Here is a 15,738-nt window from a genome sequence, read left to right as displayed (position 1 = left end):
GAATGGGGGGCGGGGGGGGGTACAGCAAGGAAGTGCAAAGGGAGAGAAGTTTAACGGAAGAAGGTGGAAGGTTAGGAGAGTAAAGCCGAGGTGGGAAACCAGTATCTTTCTCCCCGCCAAATCCTTCAGCCAGTTCCCTCCAAAAGTTTTAAAGGATTCCCCACCCAGAAATCAGCGTCCTGGAGCAAACCAAAAGTCCCAACTCCTCTCTACTTTGCTGGCAGTCGGAGGCAAAACGGTAGAGCACGCGGGGACAGGAAGTTGAGATGTACCGCTGACTCGGGGAAACCACGACGTGACGTCAAGTCCGACCAAAACAAAATGGCCGGTCAATTTCTATTGAGCGCGCCCTGAGAATTAACTTAGCAGGCGCCAAAGCTGATGCGCAGGCGACGTCATTACGTTAGCGTCGGGCGCAGGAGTATTTAAGTGAACCTGAGCCCGCGCAGACTCGGAAAACTCCGGCGGACCTAGTAATGGCGGGGACGGGTTTGGTGGCAGGAGAGGTTGTGGTGGATGCGCTGCCGTATTTTGACCAAGGTTATGAAGCGCCTGGTGTGCGGGAAGCGGTAAGTTCGGAGTGTCTGTGTAACTGACTCAGCACTCGCTAGCCCTTAGTGCTGGAAGAATCGCTTAACAATATGCTGCCTCTACCCTGGCCCGTGTTCTCGTTCTTAGGCTGCGGCATTGGTGGAGGAGGAAACACGCAGATACCGACCTACCAAGAACTACTTGAGCTACCTGACAGCCCCGGATTATTCCGCTTTTGAAGTAAGTGTGATGTTTTGAGCCTTGCGTATGAACCAGGATCCTGTGAATCCTTATTTTGGATCGAGAGCCTACTCCACGTAGAAGTGAATTTTAAATTCCAGCTTTAACTGTTACTTGCTTAGCTACTACTTACCGTGTTGTATAGGTATTGTCAGTCAGTTGAAAATAGCTACACAGATAAACCTTCCCCGGGGTTCTTATTCTGAGATCCACGGAAGGACTTTCTGGGACTCCGCGAACTGACCTAACAGTGCAAAAATTAGTGTTACGTTTTTCCGAGATAGGTTTATTGCGTAAGTTCTCAAAGGGATCCTCTTCTAATTAAGGACTACTGTAAAACAAGTGATCTAGGGTTTTATATATTTATAGAAGCCTCATTACCTAAGCCTCTGAGAACCACTGGAGGGCGGCCTTTGTATCAAGTCTTAAATATTTACTGGGTGGACGTGAATGACTGTAGAGATAAATGATATCTAAGTGAACCATATCAAACCATTTAGATATTTAGCCTAGAAGTGCACCCAAAATACTATTTAGGGTCTAATTAGCTGAATGAAATGTAAAATATCATTTCTAAGTTAATGGATTCTGTTAGGCATTTTAGTACATACATGTTCCGTTTTTTCCCCCATTACAGTTAACCATTTATTTATGAAAATTCTGTTATTAAAACGCAGGATTTCCTATTGAAGTAACATGAAAAAAAATATTGATTGGGGCTTCCCTGGTGTCGCAGTGGTTGAGAGTCCGCTTGCTGATGCAGGGGATACGGGTTCGTGCCCCGGTCCGGGAAGATCCCACATGCCGCGGAGCGGCTGGGCCCGTGAGCCATGGCCGCTGAGCCTGCGCGTCCGGAGCCTGTGCTCCGCAACGGGAGAGGCCACAACAATGAGAGGCCCGCGTACAGCAAAAAAAATATATATATATTGGTTAAGTTTTAAGTAGGAGAGATATGTTCCTATGGCATGCTGTTTTCCCATGCTTTTTGTAAATGATGTTGCCCAAATATAGATGTTATCACATTAAGAACTAAGGACAGTAATGAGTTCTTATTAGCTTGATTTCTGAAAGTTTTAGATAACTGCATTCAGTCACAAACTTTTAAATACTTGAGCCAGTTTTCTTTTTACCTCTTTTAGATACAACCTGTGTTTCCTGTCTTTATATTTAGTATACTGTTAACGCTTTTTAATAGTAGAAGCTAATAGTGTACTGGGTTCACTGTCTCAATCCTAAAAACAGCTCTGTGAACTATATAACTGTATGTTTATTATCCCAATTTTTTAGATGGGAAAACTGCAGCTTAGGCTTACTAATTTGCCCAAGACCTTAAGCACTCCTCAAACTACCTTTGAACTGCTCTTTCATTAATTCATTTAATAACTATTTCTGAAAATCGATTCTGTTCGAGTTATTGGGGAACAGGAGTTTAAATTCTAGAGTGTGGAGACAGATAAATCAGAAGATACCCGATTATTGATACAGCTATACAGAGAATTAAAGTAATGATGTGATACAGAGTGACTGGGTGACTGCTTTAGATAGGATGGCTGAGGAAGGCCTGTCTAAGCTGAGAATGAGAATGCTCTATGAGCAGGGATCTTTTTTGTCTTCTTCAGCACTGTATTTTCATCACTTAAAACAGTGTTTGGCACACAATAGGAACCCAGATATTTATCACTGAATGTATGAAGAGCACCTAAGGCAGTTTAATGAATGCTTAATGTGTGCAGTTCATGCCTGGAGTTCTTTTTATGACTTAGCCCTGTGAGCATTGGCTCATTCTTTGAAGAGAGTTGAGTTAAAATTCCAGATCTGTCACTTACTAGCCATGTGATGTTACGTGGCTGAAGATTGCTTGTACTATATTTTTGTAGTTTCTGTCTTACCTAATTGTTAGTTTTTACTCTGGCACTGTGCATAGCCTTCTAGCTAGAATGCCTTAGTTTCTACAGGAAACTAAGTAACCACATTTTCTTAGAGTTGTGTGAAACTCAGCAATAGTCCAAAAAAAGGCTTTCTCCAATGAAGACATGCTTAATACACAATTTTTAAGCAAGGAATGTGACCTCTGGAACGTCTTTTTTGCCTACTCTTTAGTTTAAATGGAATAGGATGTTGACCAAAACACTGGACTTAAAGAGGTAGAGCTATACCACATTTTTTTAAAAAAATAGTAAAATTGTTAGAGCAAACAGCAGAACCAGGTGCTTTTACCCCTTCCCCTGTTACTCCTTTGCAAAGAGTAAAGTGAAAAGAGCAGCCAGGATCAAAAAGAAAGTATAGGTTTAGGCTCAGCGCTAAAGCAAATTATTTTATGTCCCAAGTCCTCTTCGCTCTTCCCATGCCCCCAGTGAATACTTAGATCCATAGTTCTCAACACTGGCTTGACTTTACAATCAACTGGTGAGTTAAAAACCAAAGTTATAATCACGTCCTGTAGTGGGGGAGAGGAGTGATAATGTGAATTGTATTGGAATTGTTTTCAAAACTCCCATTTGATTCTAAATGTGTGCTGGACTGACAACCACTGATTTAGGATTGATCCTTTTCTCTGAGGGCCCTTTTACATATGAAGTGTGTGTGTGCCTGTGCACTTCTCCAGATTCTAGAAAGCACTGACTGCAGAGAAGACCTGGGGGAAAGGGAAATGATCCGTTAATAATGGATAGTAATACAGTTTGTTGATATGATTTTGGAAATAATTCTTTCTTCAATTTACACATCAGACCGACATAATGAGAAATGAATTTGAAAGATTGGCTGCTCGACAACCCATTGAATTGCTCAGTATGAAACGGTAAGTCCTATTTCTGGGTTCAACTGGCCTCAAATCATTGTTTAATTTTAATTTATTAGTAAAATTGCTGTAGCCATGTTACAGTGAATGTGGAAAAGAAAAAATTCTTGTCTGTTTTTATGCATTTATGTTTTTTCATGTAATAGTTATAATAGTGGTTCATATAATCTTGTGTTAATGTTCAAAAATATTCTTTGCACCATTATTTAAAAATGCAAACTATTTTAAAATCCAATAACAGGGGAATGGTAAATTGTAACTAAGTTCATGTTTAAGAATTCCAGAGGAAAGGTTCCTGATTAGACATGTAGTGCTTCACTCTTACACAGGCAACATTAGTAAACTCAGAGTACCTGCATTGTTTGACTTTGGTTCTACCGTCTCCCCGTACCATTGACTTTGGTTCTACTGTCTCCCTTCCCGTACCACTTTACTACAAAACTGTTTCAGGAAAAAAACCAAAACACCCTTTTGTTACTTTCACTAAATTGGAGAATTGGGTTGCTTAACATCTGAGGTCCCCTTCAGCTCAGAAAACTATGAAATTATGAGAACCAGTAACTAATCTGGCAGAGCAGAGAGGGCCACATGAACAATAGGGTTATCCTCTCAGCATATGTGCAGATTAAAAGAGGGATTGGAGTCTGTAGAACCAAAGGACCAGATTTTTTCTTTTCTTGTGCTCCATTTCCTATCTAGCTTGAATGATAAAGGGAGGGAAACTCCTAGGACTCCTCAGTTCTCCTGTTTCCAGGTGCTTCTGCTCTAAAGATTTTCATGATAGTAACTCCTTCATAACAGTACATCTTGAACCCATAAGTAGGTCATGATCCTTTAAGCAGTAGATTGTGAAGTAAGTTTAGTAAGACACCACAGCACTTTTTTAAGGAAGTAGGATAGAAAATATCAGAATGCATTGCATGTAAAGGTAAGTTTTGTTTTGTGAAACTTCTGTTCAGCTGTGTGTATTTGTGTACTGGATCACACTGTAAAATATTTCTTACTGTGGGTTATGATTAGAAGTTCCTGAAATGCTGCATTCATGATGCATGTGTAAAGCTTATTTTTGTGTTTGTTTTTGTTTTTTTAAACAAAATGGTTTATCACTTCTTAATCCCAGTTGCATATCCCTCAATTTTTCATAGGAATGATTTGCAGGTTTTATAATACCTAGTAAAAATAACAAAATGGAAATTAGAAGTTAGTTTGTAGTAACTCAGTAATGAGCTGAGATTTATGAAGAGCGTATGTTGCTGGCTACGTTGGCAGTGTTGAAGCACTGGGTATTAGGAAGACAGAAAAGACTGAGTTCAAAATGTAGAAATTATTATATCCCCTTGCCATTTTTTTCTCTAGAGGGGTGTAGGTATGTGGGTGGGAGGGTGGATTGATGTAGGTACATATTTTTTTTCTATCCTTTTTTCCCTTAATGTATTACAAACATCTTAATGTTTTAACTATTCTTTAATAACATTTAATAGCTAATATAACAGTACATTATATGAATGCAGAGTGTAGCTTATTAAATTGTTCATTGAAGTGAACAATTTTTTGTTACTGTGTATAATGATGCTAAATCTTACCTGTAAATTGATTGTTTCTTAGGATAAATAGATTTCTTATTATTGCAAGGTCTGCATCTTATCTTCAGTCTTCTGTAGTTTTTACAGTGTGCATAGACCCATGAGGCATTCTGTTGGGAGTAGAAAGAAAGGTTTGGAGGAATATGTGGTTTTATTTCATTGTTGTTTCAGATATGAACTTCCAGCCCCTTCCTCGGGTCAGAAAAATGACATTACTGCGTGGCAAGAATGCGTAAACAATTCTATGGCCCAGTTAGAGCATCAAGCAGTTCGAATTGAGAATCTGGAACTAATGTCACAGCATGGATGCAATGCCTGGAAAGTGTATAATGAGTAAGAAGGCTTTTTTGTTTCTTTTTTTTTTCTAAACCCATGCCACCTTTAGTCTTTTTTTTTTAACATCTTTATTGGAGTATAATTGCTTTACAATGGTGTGTTAGTTTCCGCTTTATAACAAAGTGAATCAGTTATACATATACATATGTTCCCATATCTCTTCCCTCTTGCGTCTCCCTCCCTCCCACCCTCCCTATCCCACCCCTCTAGGTGGTCACAAAGCACAGAGCTGATCTCCCTGTGCTATGCGGCTGCTTCCCACTAGCTATCTATTTTACATTTGGTTATGTATATATGTCCATGCCACTCTCTCACTTTGTCACAGCTTACCCTTCCCCTTCCCCATATCCTCAAGTCCATTCTCTAGTGGGTCTGTGTCTTTATTCCCTGTCTTACCCCTAGGTTCTTCATGACCTTTTTTTTTTTCTTAGATTCCATATATACGTGTTAGCATACAGTATTTGTTTTTTCTCTTTCTGACTTACTTCACTCTGTATGACAGACTCTAGGTCCATCCACCTCACTACAAATAACTCAATTTTGTTTCTTTTTATGACTGAGTAATATTCCATTGTATATATGTGCCACATCTTCTTTATCCATTCATCTGTCGATGGACACTTAGGTTGCTTCCATGTCCTGGGTATTGTAAATAGAGCTGCAGTGAACATTGTGGTACATGACTCTTTTTGAATTATGGTTTTCTCAGGGTATATGCCCAGTACTGGGTCACATGTGCTGCTTAAAATTCAGGGCAAAGCATCTTGGGTGTTTTTAAACTAGGTTGATCCTCAGGACCCACAGTCTCATGTCTCACAGGACGGCAGAGGGTACAGGCAGTGGCTTGGCCGGTTGGTGATCTCCCAACAGCTGGATCTCCAGCAATGTGAAGCTTTTGTTTAGGTTTTCCCCCTCTTTTTAGTTTTGCTTAATTTTTTTATTTTTTCATTTTTTTGTCTTCCTTCCCCCCCCCCCTTTTTTCTAAAAAATTTAAACGATTAAGACTTCAGAAGAACAGGAAGCTATGCTGTGGACAGGCACCAATTTCTTTAAAGAAACTCAGTATGGACAAAGCATATGTATAAATTTCATTTTTAATTTTTATAAGGGGTTAGGGAGCTATTTTGTTTTTGTTCTTTATTTTTCCTGTCTTCTTTCTTTTACGCATCTCTTAGTTCTGCTTATAACACCTCACTTCCCCAGAGAAGGCCTGCCCCTCCATGGAGAATTTGGGGATTTCTCCTAGAATGGGGAGGCATGAAGCCAGAAGGAGGCCTCTGTGCTGCCTCAACACCAGGTGCAGGAACTGCTGGACTCCCTGGTGGCCTGCTCCTGGCTGGCCCTTGGGCCTTGGAGATGATCAGAGGCCAAGAACCACTGGGAAGGGGAGGACCAGGGCTTGGCCAGGAGAACTTGAGAAAGAAGATCTGTATTTGGGGTTTGTCCTCTTTAAGCAGTTGGAAGCTGAGGGCCACACCAGGACTTACAGAGGGAATCCATTCCTTCTACTGCCTTAAAACCAGGAGTTCTGAGGGGGGAAGGGACAGAGGGTGATCATCTCGTACTGCCTGGCGTTTGAACGGCCAGCCCACCCCAGCTCTACAAGCCTACCTTTCTGTTAGTGATCTTCCTCCCAGAGGATGATTCCCAGAAAAAACTGTGTGCCAAACCTCTGCCTGGGACACAGCTGGGTCTTCGGCAGGCATCTGTCACTCCTGTGAGCTCAGCACCCATCACCTCCTGCCTCCTGGATTGTCGTCTTCCCAGATGTACTCGCCAGATGTCCAGGTCATCAGATACCGTCTGAGTCCCCAAGACCCAGCTGTGACCATTGCCATAGGAACAGGGTGTCCTGAACCAGCTGCCACTGTCATCTCCTCACAGTGAGGGGTGTGCCCTGTGTGCCAGCCCCATGGTGTCACATATGGTGACAGTGCCGAGCATCATCTCCCTCACTGCAGGGACTTACTGTTAGGGGCTACCCTCAGTGTAAATGTGTCTGATGGGAAAGGATGGACCTGGCTGACGGAATAGACTATGGCCATTAGGTGCCTGTGGGCTTGTTGGCTGTGACCCTGTGACCCCACCTCCAGTGTCTGTCTGTAGCCTTTCTTCTGCTCTCCAACGACTCTTGCAACCTCCCTACTCCTGGGCTTCTGAAGTGGGCTGTCCTCTCCCCTTGCCAGGAGAAGGAGAGCTGTCCCTGTTGCCCCTCACCTGGCTTCTCACCCCATTACAGCAAAGCAAGGAAGGGAAAAGGAATTCTTTTGTGTTTAGTTGTTTTTGTTTGCTCTCTCTAAACCAGCATAGGATGGATAGGGGAGATGTTGGAAGGCATTTAAGTTGGTATGTGACCAAGGAGGGCTTCCCCTGGAGCCGCAGCCCTTCGGCCCTGGGAGTTTAGGAGAGACCAGCACAGCATCAGCCCAGACTTGCAAACTCAGTAGTATGTTTGCTCACATTTTTTCCGCCTATTCTTAAGTCCTCTTCCTCCTTCTGGGCAGATGGCTAGCTGTGGTTAGCAGGATCCAGCAGGGTAGCAGGAGGTGACCAGGCCCCTCGTTCCCCTCCCTCAGCTGAAATTCTTTGTCATCACCTGTCTCTTGTCTCTTCCCTCTGACTTCTCAGACAGCCTAGAGTCTACTCTGAGCTGCAGCTGGCAGAGCACATCCCCTAACTGCAGTGTGCACCCCTTCTCTGCCCCACCTCCCCGCCTTCCCTCAGGGGCAGCTGTCTGTCTGTCCATGAGCACGTGGGAAAAACAGTCCGCGGACTTGGCACCCTCACCTGTCCCTGACTGCAGCCCACACTCTGAAGTCCTAGTGAGGGTTCATGCCTAACAGGTTATTTACCTTTTGCTTATCCTTCCCTTCCGCCCTCCCCAGGTCTCTTAGCTCTGACTAAGGTCTTGGAGCTGTAGGTCACAGGTGGCCATACCTTTCAGGTGAGGTGGGCAGCCTCGGTTGGGGTAGCCAGCCTCCATGTACCCTTGTCTTGCAGGACTCCCAGCCTGTCCTTGCTTGGTGGCAGGACCTCCTTCCTAGCTCCTGAGGCCCAGCTTGTTGGCCCCAAGTGCCTGTCTCTCTTCTCCCTCCCCTGTTCTCCACTTCATCCACCTCGGACACCCAGCAGCTGGTGGAAGTCAGCCCAAAGTCAAGGCTGGCTCTGCCCAGTCGGCAGACTAGCCTCGGTCAGGCCCAGGTAGCCATCCTCTCCCTTAGCCACTCTTCATCTCCCCCACTGGAGTGAGCCTGTCGTCTCTTCCTGCCTTTACCTGAGTCTCGGGCCTGGCAGCCGCTCTGGGGAGCATCATCTCAGCGCCACCAATTTGTTAGTCCTGTCCAAGTTCTAGGAGTTTCCAACCCTTAAAATAGCAGTCAGTTATTCTTGTCTCCTGGGATCTGTGAAAAGGATAGCCTTTGGAGGGAGGATCTGGGCCTCAGCCCTATAGATCTGAGTTCCATTCCCCCTCAGTGAGAGGGATCAGCAAGACAGATCATAGTGCCTTATTCCATTGCCCTCCCCGCCCAACTTCCTGGCTCAGTTGGCAGTACAAGGCTTCTTTCTCCCTCGGTGTTCATCTGCCGCTTAAACTCTCACCCCCCGCCCACAGATTGCCTCGTGGGAGGATGAACGCCCCGGTCTTTGCTCCATCCCTTCCTGAGAGCTGCAGCCAGGCACGTGACTCCCAGCCACGACAGGGCACTCACTAGCAGCTTCTGCTGAGGACAGGGCTGTGCTGCAGACAGGTGCATTCTCTGCCACCTCCTCCCCAGCAGGTCCCGCCTCTTACCTCCAGCCGGGAGGGTGCAGTCTCTTCCTTGGAGGCCAGCTCCATCTGACCCCCTCCTGGGCACCAGGACTAAGGTCGCAGGCCTTAGCACCCTCTCATCCCAGAGGCACGGGGGCAAGAGAATGGAATGCTTTCCTCTCACCCACATGTGGTTCGTGCCCCCGTAGCCACGGGGCCACACTCCTTTCTGAGGGAGTGTATTAAATGTTTACTTAAGAAATACCGTGTTTACGGTATTTCTGGAGGAGAAACGTGCCCCATGCTGGGTGGAGATTTGACTCTCTGGATGGCACCTGGCTCCTTTATGGCACTGCCAGTGGTGACCCCAGAGCGAATAAAGGCAGGGGACCAGGGCACAGGATAAAAATAGTATAGCTGGACTTTCACTTGGGGTCATGTCCTAGAACTACAACCCATATGAAAGGCTTTGAGACCCATCTCAAAGTTTAAGGGGATGTAAACGTAACACATTTGTTGTGTAATATTGCAATAATGAGTTCTGAGGTCTGATTTACAAATCACAGCTTGATAGAATGTAATTCTTAATGTGGGGGGTTGCTTATACAGTTAGCTCTCATTATTGCATGTTTTGCTTTATAAAGTGGCCTTAAATACTGAACCATTCTCCTGGGAGAAATATGTACATATGTATATATACACATTTCAGATAGATTATAATCTTAAATCCTTTAAAACAGCTCATCCTGGCAGATTCTGTATTTTCTTTATTTTATAAAAGAGAAGATAAAGTTCAGAAGTGTTAAGTAACTTGCCAGAGTTGGAAATCAAACTCTATCCTTCGGTCATCCCTGCATGAGACCTGAAACAAGAAGGTGGAGTAACTCCTTGTTCCATTTCAGTTGGAAATGTGTGTGTCCAGCAACTAAAATTTTTTGCTGCTCTGAGCATGTCCATGAATGATCACAAAACACTGCAGGTATTGATTTTGGGGTTACACATAAATTTGAGTGAGTAGGCAAATTCACATATACAGAATCTGCAAATGATGAGAATTGACTGTAAGTAGAGAATTAACACCAGAAACAAAAGTGCCACTAGCTCCTGTTCCTGTTCCATATAACTAGCTTTAGCTTTAGGTTTTGTTATCTATTTAGGGTTCAGTTTCCAGCTTGTAAAACTCAGTGGTTAGATGATCTCCATGGCTCCTTTGAGCCCTAAAATCCTGAGTTTCTATTAACAGTTTAAGGAGAAAAGGCCATTGAACTTCACAACTGTGCATAAAACTATTTGTTAGAGTATGATTCCTGAAACAGGAAAACAAAAATCATGAAATAATAAATACCTTTACTCAAGTTTTCAGAATAATGTTTAAATTTCTATTGGCCACATAAGGATCTTTGGGCAAAATCCAAAATTTAAGAAACTGCAGAACAAACAATTCAGTTTCTATTGTGAATATGTTGCAAGGAGAATAAAGGGAAAATGGGGTTGGGATGATTAAGAAATTTGAGAGCAAATCAATCCCCAAAATGTGTATTTCACAAAGTGGAAAAATGTGATCTTTGTCCCCAGGAAGCTTTATCTAGTTGAGGAGGCAAGATATTCTAGGCCAGATAACTAGTAGTTCATTTTTGGCAGCACGGGGGCAAGTGCTGCATTGTGTGTTGTGGTCCATAAACTACAGAGATCCAAAGAAAGGGACGTTACAGATTAGGATCATTATAAAAGGGTGAGATTAATTTGTCCCTCCTCCCCTTCTCTCTTACCTTTGCTAACCACAAGTTTGTTTTCTATATCTGTGAGTCTGTTTTCTGTTTCGCATGAATTTTCATTTGTATTATTTTTTAGATTCTGCATATAAGTGACATCGTACAATATTTGTCTCTGTCCAATTTGTTTATGTCAATAAGCATAATATTCTCTAGGGCCATCCACATTGCTGCATATGGCAGTATTTCTTTTTTATGACTGAGTACTATTCCATTGTATATGTGTATATATGCACCATATCTTAATACAGTCATCTTTTGATGGACATTTGGGTTGCTTCCATGTTTTGGCTATTGTAAATAGTGCTGCTGTGAACATTGGGGTGCGTGTATCTTTTCGAATTAGAGTTTTCATTTTTTCCGGATATATACCCAGGAGTGGAATTGCTGTATTATGTGGTAGTTCTATTTTTAGTTTTTTTTTTTTTAAGAGCCTCCCTACTATTTTCCATAGTAGCTGCACCAATTTACATTCCCACCAACAGTGTACAGGGGTTCCAGAAAAGGGTGAGATTTGGATGTTTAAAGGAGAGCGAGAACATTCCAGGAATGGAGGAGAACATAGGTGAGGGGATGGGTGGTGGGGAGGAGGCATTCAATTGAAGAGAGCATTGCTTTCATCTTGCCTAGAAACCTTTAATAATTTTCCCTTACCTACAAGGTAAGGTCCAGGCTATTTAACATGATATTCAAAGCAAAAGGCTATACCTCAGTTGCAGACTTCCACTCCAGCCAAACTAGTCCTCTCCTTGGTGATTATCATAAACTCTGCCTCTGAACCTTTACTCAGGCCTTATCTTCTCCTGGAATAGCTTTAACTATTCTACCCAAATTCAACTTATTTAAGGCCCAACTTTAATCTGCTTCCTTCTCTTCCCTGATTAAAATTCTGCCTCTGGTACTCTCTCTCTCTCTTCTGAGTAACTATACAAATTATCATGCACATCACTTGTTTTACATTTAATTACATAACACTTTATTTATAGTGTTGGTCATTCTCCTGCACATATTTTGTCTCCTCCAAACCCAATGTATGCTCCTCCAGAGGAGCTGTACTATATTTTCTTTCTTTGTGGTAGGATTTGAGGGTGTCAGATATGGTAGGCAGAAAGCTTTTAGCTCTAAGTAGGTCTTGGTGCAGAACTGCTTTAAAAAAATAGTATTTCATTAATAAGGAGAGAATTCTGTACTTGAAACTGAAGGGAAACCTTCAAGGTCAGCCCCTAATTTTACAAATAAACAGATTTAGCCCTAGTGATGTCAGGTGACTCATCAAAGGAAACAGCTATTTAGGGCAGAGCTGGGACTAGAAGCCAAGTCTTCTGACTCCCATGCTGCAGTGTGATCAGTTTCAGCATTCAGAGTACTTGAGGAGAGACCTGTGTACTTAAGAGGGAGGCTGGAAGAAGGGAGAAGACCACAAACTGAGCTTTCAGGAAGAGGTGATTCAAAAGAAAGCTCCCTATTAATGGTCGGATGTCAGGAATAGAGTACTAAGCTTTATTGTCCTCAGCATGGAATGACTGTCAAAGACAGGGAAATTGGGATGAGCTGAAGGAAAGCTGGAGAGGCACCACTTTTTGAAAACCAAATCTCTAGAGAATTGGAGTTAGTTATAGGAAATCAGTCAGTGGAGATAGAATAACTCAGAAGGGCAGCAGGAAATTTGACTCACAAAAGCCGGGAAACAATACTGGATCTAGAGCAAGAGCATAGTGGGGCCAATGTGGTTGAAATGGACTCTGCTGCCTTAAGAGGAAATTGATATGGTATGTAAATTATATCTCAGTAAAGCTGTTATTTAGGAAAAGATAGATTTTGAACTTTACCTTTGAATCACTTCTCTAATGATAATAATCACATGGAACTCTGTATGGCTCAACTTCTCCCCTCGGCTCATTAGAGCTGACTTGTAATGGAATCTGAATCTATAGCCTTCCACAACAGTTTTTTCCTTCTCTCTAGCGAGCAGTAGACAGGAGGGGAGAGTGACAAGATAAATGTAGGTAAAGAAATAAAGAGATAAAAGGGAGTGTAAATGAGTGCACTTATCAGATACTTCCCATCTTGTCTATGAAAAGACAGTAACAGTTTAAGAAGTGATATAAGTACACAAAATCAGAATATCAGTAAATGGCTTGGGCTGAAGAGTTTAAAAGACCTGAAGTAGAATTCACCTCTGACACTTAACCATGTTACCTTGACCAAGTTACTTAATCTTTCTGAGTATAGTGTCCTAACATGTGAAATAGGGATAATCATACCTACCTCAAAGAATTCTTATGAAAAAAAAAAAAAAAAAAAAAAAAAGAATTCTTATGAGAATTAAATTAGTTTTATAGAGTGTCTAACGTGTTTGGCGCAGAGAGCTCAATTAATATTAACTATTTTTAGCAGAAAAATTTGACCTTGTATCAACTAGATAGTATACTTTTAGTTGGTACTATGTGATTTTAATGTACATTAATCTGATTTACTTTTTTAGAAATCTAGTTCATATGATTGAACATGCACAGAAAGAGCTCCAGAAGTTAAGGTAAATTGTTTTTCTTCTTATTTTAGAATAAAGTTGAGGTGAATCTTAATAAATAGAATGAGAAGAAAAAGGAACCGTTGGACTATAGTCGTATGAGAGTAAATAGTTGATGATCCACTCTGTCCAGTGTCTAGTGTTGGGTTTGCCCTACCTGAGTGGAGGAGAAATAGACCTGAGGTCTGAAAACATCTGTACCAGGTCATTTGCAGTTTGCAAGTCTGCAGACATTGAAAAGGTACTTTTAGAAGGGGAAAAAGTTGTAGAATAACATGTATAATCTGATTGATGTTAAAAACAAAAACAAACAAGACCCTAATCTATACATGCACATACATATACAGGAAAGAATCTGGAAAGACACTCACCAGAAACTGAACAAAAGTTATCAGGGAGAAGGAGAAGCACATGGGAGGAGGGACTTTGGATTTTTAATCTGTTTGTGTGCATGCTTGTGTGTGTTTATTTAATTCTTCACCATGAGCATGTTTTATGAAATTTGTAATTGAAAAATAATGAGAAGAAAGTTTAAAAAAGTAAGTTATTTCCTGGAATTAGTCTATGACTATATATATATATATATATATGTTCTTTTCAAAGAATTAAAGATGTATTATATTAGTTATAGATTTTTCTGCTGATTTTAGTCTTATTTTAGAATGTAGGTGGGTTGTATAAATAATTTTTTTTACAGGAAACATATTCAAGACTTAAACTGGCAGCGAAAGAACATGCAACTCACAGCTGGATCTAAGTTAAGAGAAATGGAGTCAACGTGAGTATCTACAATCCCATCACCTTTTAAATTGCTTAGCACATTTTAAGATCAAGATTCAACAATATAATTCAAACAGTATTCAAATGGGATGCCACAGGTGTCAAAGAAATGCTGTTTTCTGAATCCCACTCTTCACCGCCTCTTCCTCTTTCTGAAGTATGGGCTCGGAAGGAAATGAGAGTTATAAACAAACACTGAACCACTGCTAATTTATTCTGATCTTAGAGCACCCTGTTTTCTGTCCAGTACTTCTGCTCTGAATAGGATTTTACCTGTATTCTCCTTTTAAAAGGAAAAAAGTCTATTTTTTAACTCTTGCAGGAGGGAGATTCCATACTTTCTTCATAATTTGTACGTGTCTCAGGGGTTTTTTCCCTTTGTTTATATATTTTGTTTTTTTAATGTTGTTCTTCATGTATTCAAATAAGTTTGTACAAATGTCTGAATATAGTCATGATTTTTTTAATCATTTCTTTTCTTTTTTGATTTGCTCTTTCCCTAACCTCCCTCCCTCCATAACCCACATCATTGTCCTTGTTCCACCTTCCCCTCATCCTCTAAGTACCCCATATTATCAGTCTATTATGCATCTTTCCACACTGTTCTTCAAACTAATATAATCTTCTACGTGTACATGTGTGTTTCTTTCCATTTGTCCTAGAGATTTTTTTCTGGGGGAAGGGGAAGGATTCCTTGAATCTATGGAATTTTATCTTAGCAGTTGTAGAAATTTCTTCATCACTTTTCTTTATTGCCTCTGTCCTATTTTCTCTCCTTTTTTGTTAATCCAATTAAATACCAACTTCAATCACTCTTTCATATCTCTTCAACTCTTTCTAATTTGTTCTTTTTTAAATTAAACTTTTTATTTTGAGATAATTGTAGGTTCACATGCAATTTTAAGAAGTAATACAGAGAGGTCCTATACATCCTTTACTCACTTTCCCGCCTAATTACACCTCAGTTTTTGAAAATGTAAAGCTAAAAGTGAAGGTTAGTGTTATGACCCTGGCTGAAAATATATATACTATAAAAATCTTATAAGGGAAAGTTCACATTAAGTAATTTCCCCCCCTTTTTTCTTTTCTAGTTGGGTATCCCTGGTCAGTAAGAATTATGAGATTGAAAGGACTATTGTACAATTAGAAAATGAACTCTTTCAAATGAAGCAGCAACATGGAGAGGCAAACAAAGAAAACATACGGCAAGACTTCTGAAAAAGACTAATCTGGTGGGTAGAAAGGAAGGCATGTTGGGCTTTCATAGGTCAAACATCTGAACTGTGAAGAACAACGGCATCTTACGGAAATCATCAGTGGTTAAATGTTTAGAAAGCATAGAATGTGGACTGTTACATTCTGTTTGTACATTTCAGCAAAATAAAAAATTTCAATATAGTGGTGGCTTGTTTTGT

The 15,738-nt window shown here is 41.2% G+C and overlaps 1 protein-coding gene across 2 annotated transcripts; it reads left to right on the top strand.

The window, feature by feature from the left end:
• Positions 1-292: 292 nt before the first annotated feature.
• Positions 293-15,721, top strand: BCAS2 (BCAS2 pre-mRNA processing factor). 2 transcript variants are annotated; one of them, XM_059037169.2, is made up of 7 exons: positions 293-569; positions 679-771; positions 3,501-3,571; positions 5,326-5,487; positions 13,499-13,549; positions 14,241-14,321; positions 15,415-15,721. In XM_059037169.2, the coding sequence occupies exons 1-7, from the start codon at positions 477-479 to the stop codon at positions 15,539-15,541; spliced, it is 678 nt and encodes a 225-aa protein (XP_058893152.1). In that variant the 5' UTR covers positions 293-476; the 3' UTR covers positions 15,542-15,721. The 2 variants fall into 2 exon arrangements, with proteins under 2 accessions (XP_058893152.1, XP_066898544.1); XM_067042443.1 differs by lacking the exon at positions 13,499-13,549 and having other exon boundaries at positions 408-569.
• Positions 15,722-15,738: the final 17 nt, after the last annotated feature.

The sequence above is a fragment of the Kogia breviceps genome, chromosome 1 (genome assembly GCF_026419965.1).
Source record: "Kogia breviceps isolate mKogBre1 chromosome 1, mKogBre1 haplotype 1, whole genome shotgun sequence".
In the NCBI taxonomy this organism is placed as follows: domain Eukaryota; kingdom Metazoa; phylum Chordata; class Mammalia; order Artiodactyla; family Physeteridae; genus Kogia; species Kogia breviceps.
The sequence above is the reverse complement of the archived record's forward strand: the minus strand, read 5'-3'. Positions and strand labels throughout refer to the sequence as shown.

Excerpts from the sequence above, each read along its gene's own strand:
- BCAS2 (XM_059037169.2), top strand. The coding sequence starts at position 477 with ATGGCGGGGACGGGTTTGGTGGCAGGAGAGGTTGTGGTGGATGCGCTG. Across the intron at positions 570-678 it reads CGCCTGGTGTGCGGGAAGCG|GCTGCGGCATTGGTGGAGGA; the intron begins GTAAGTTCGGAG and ends TCTCGTTCTTAG. Across the intron at positions 3,572-5,325 it reads GAATTGCTCAGTATGAAACG|ATATGAACTTCCAGCCCCTT; the intron begins GTAAGTCCTATT and ends TTGTTGTTTCAG.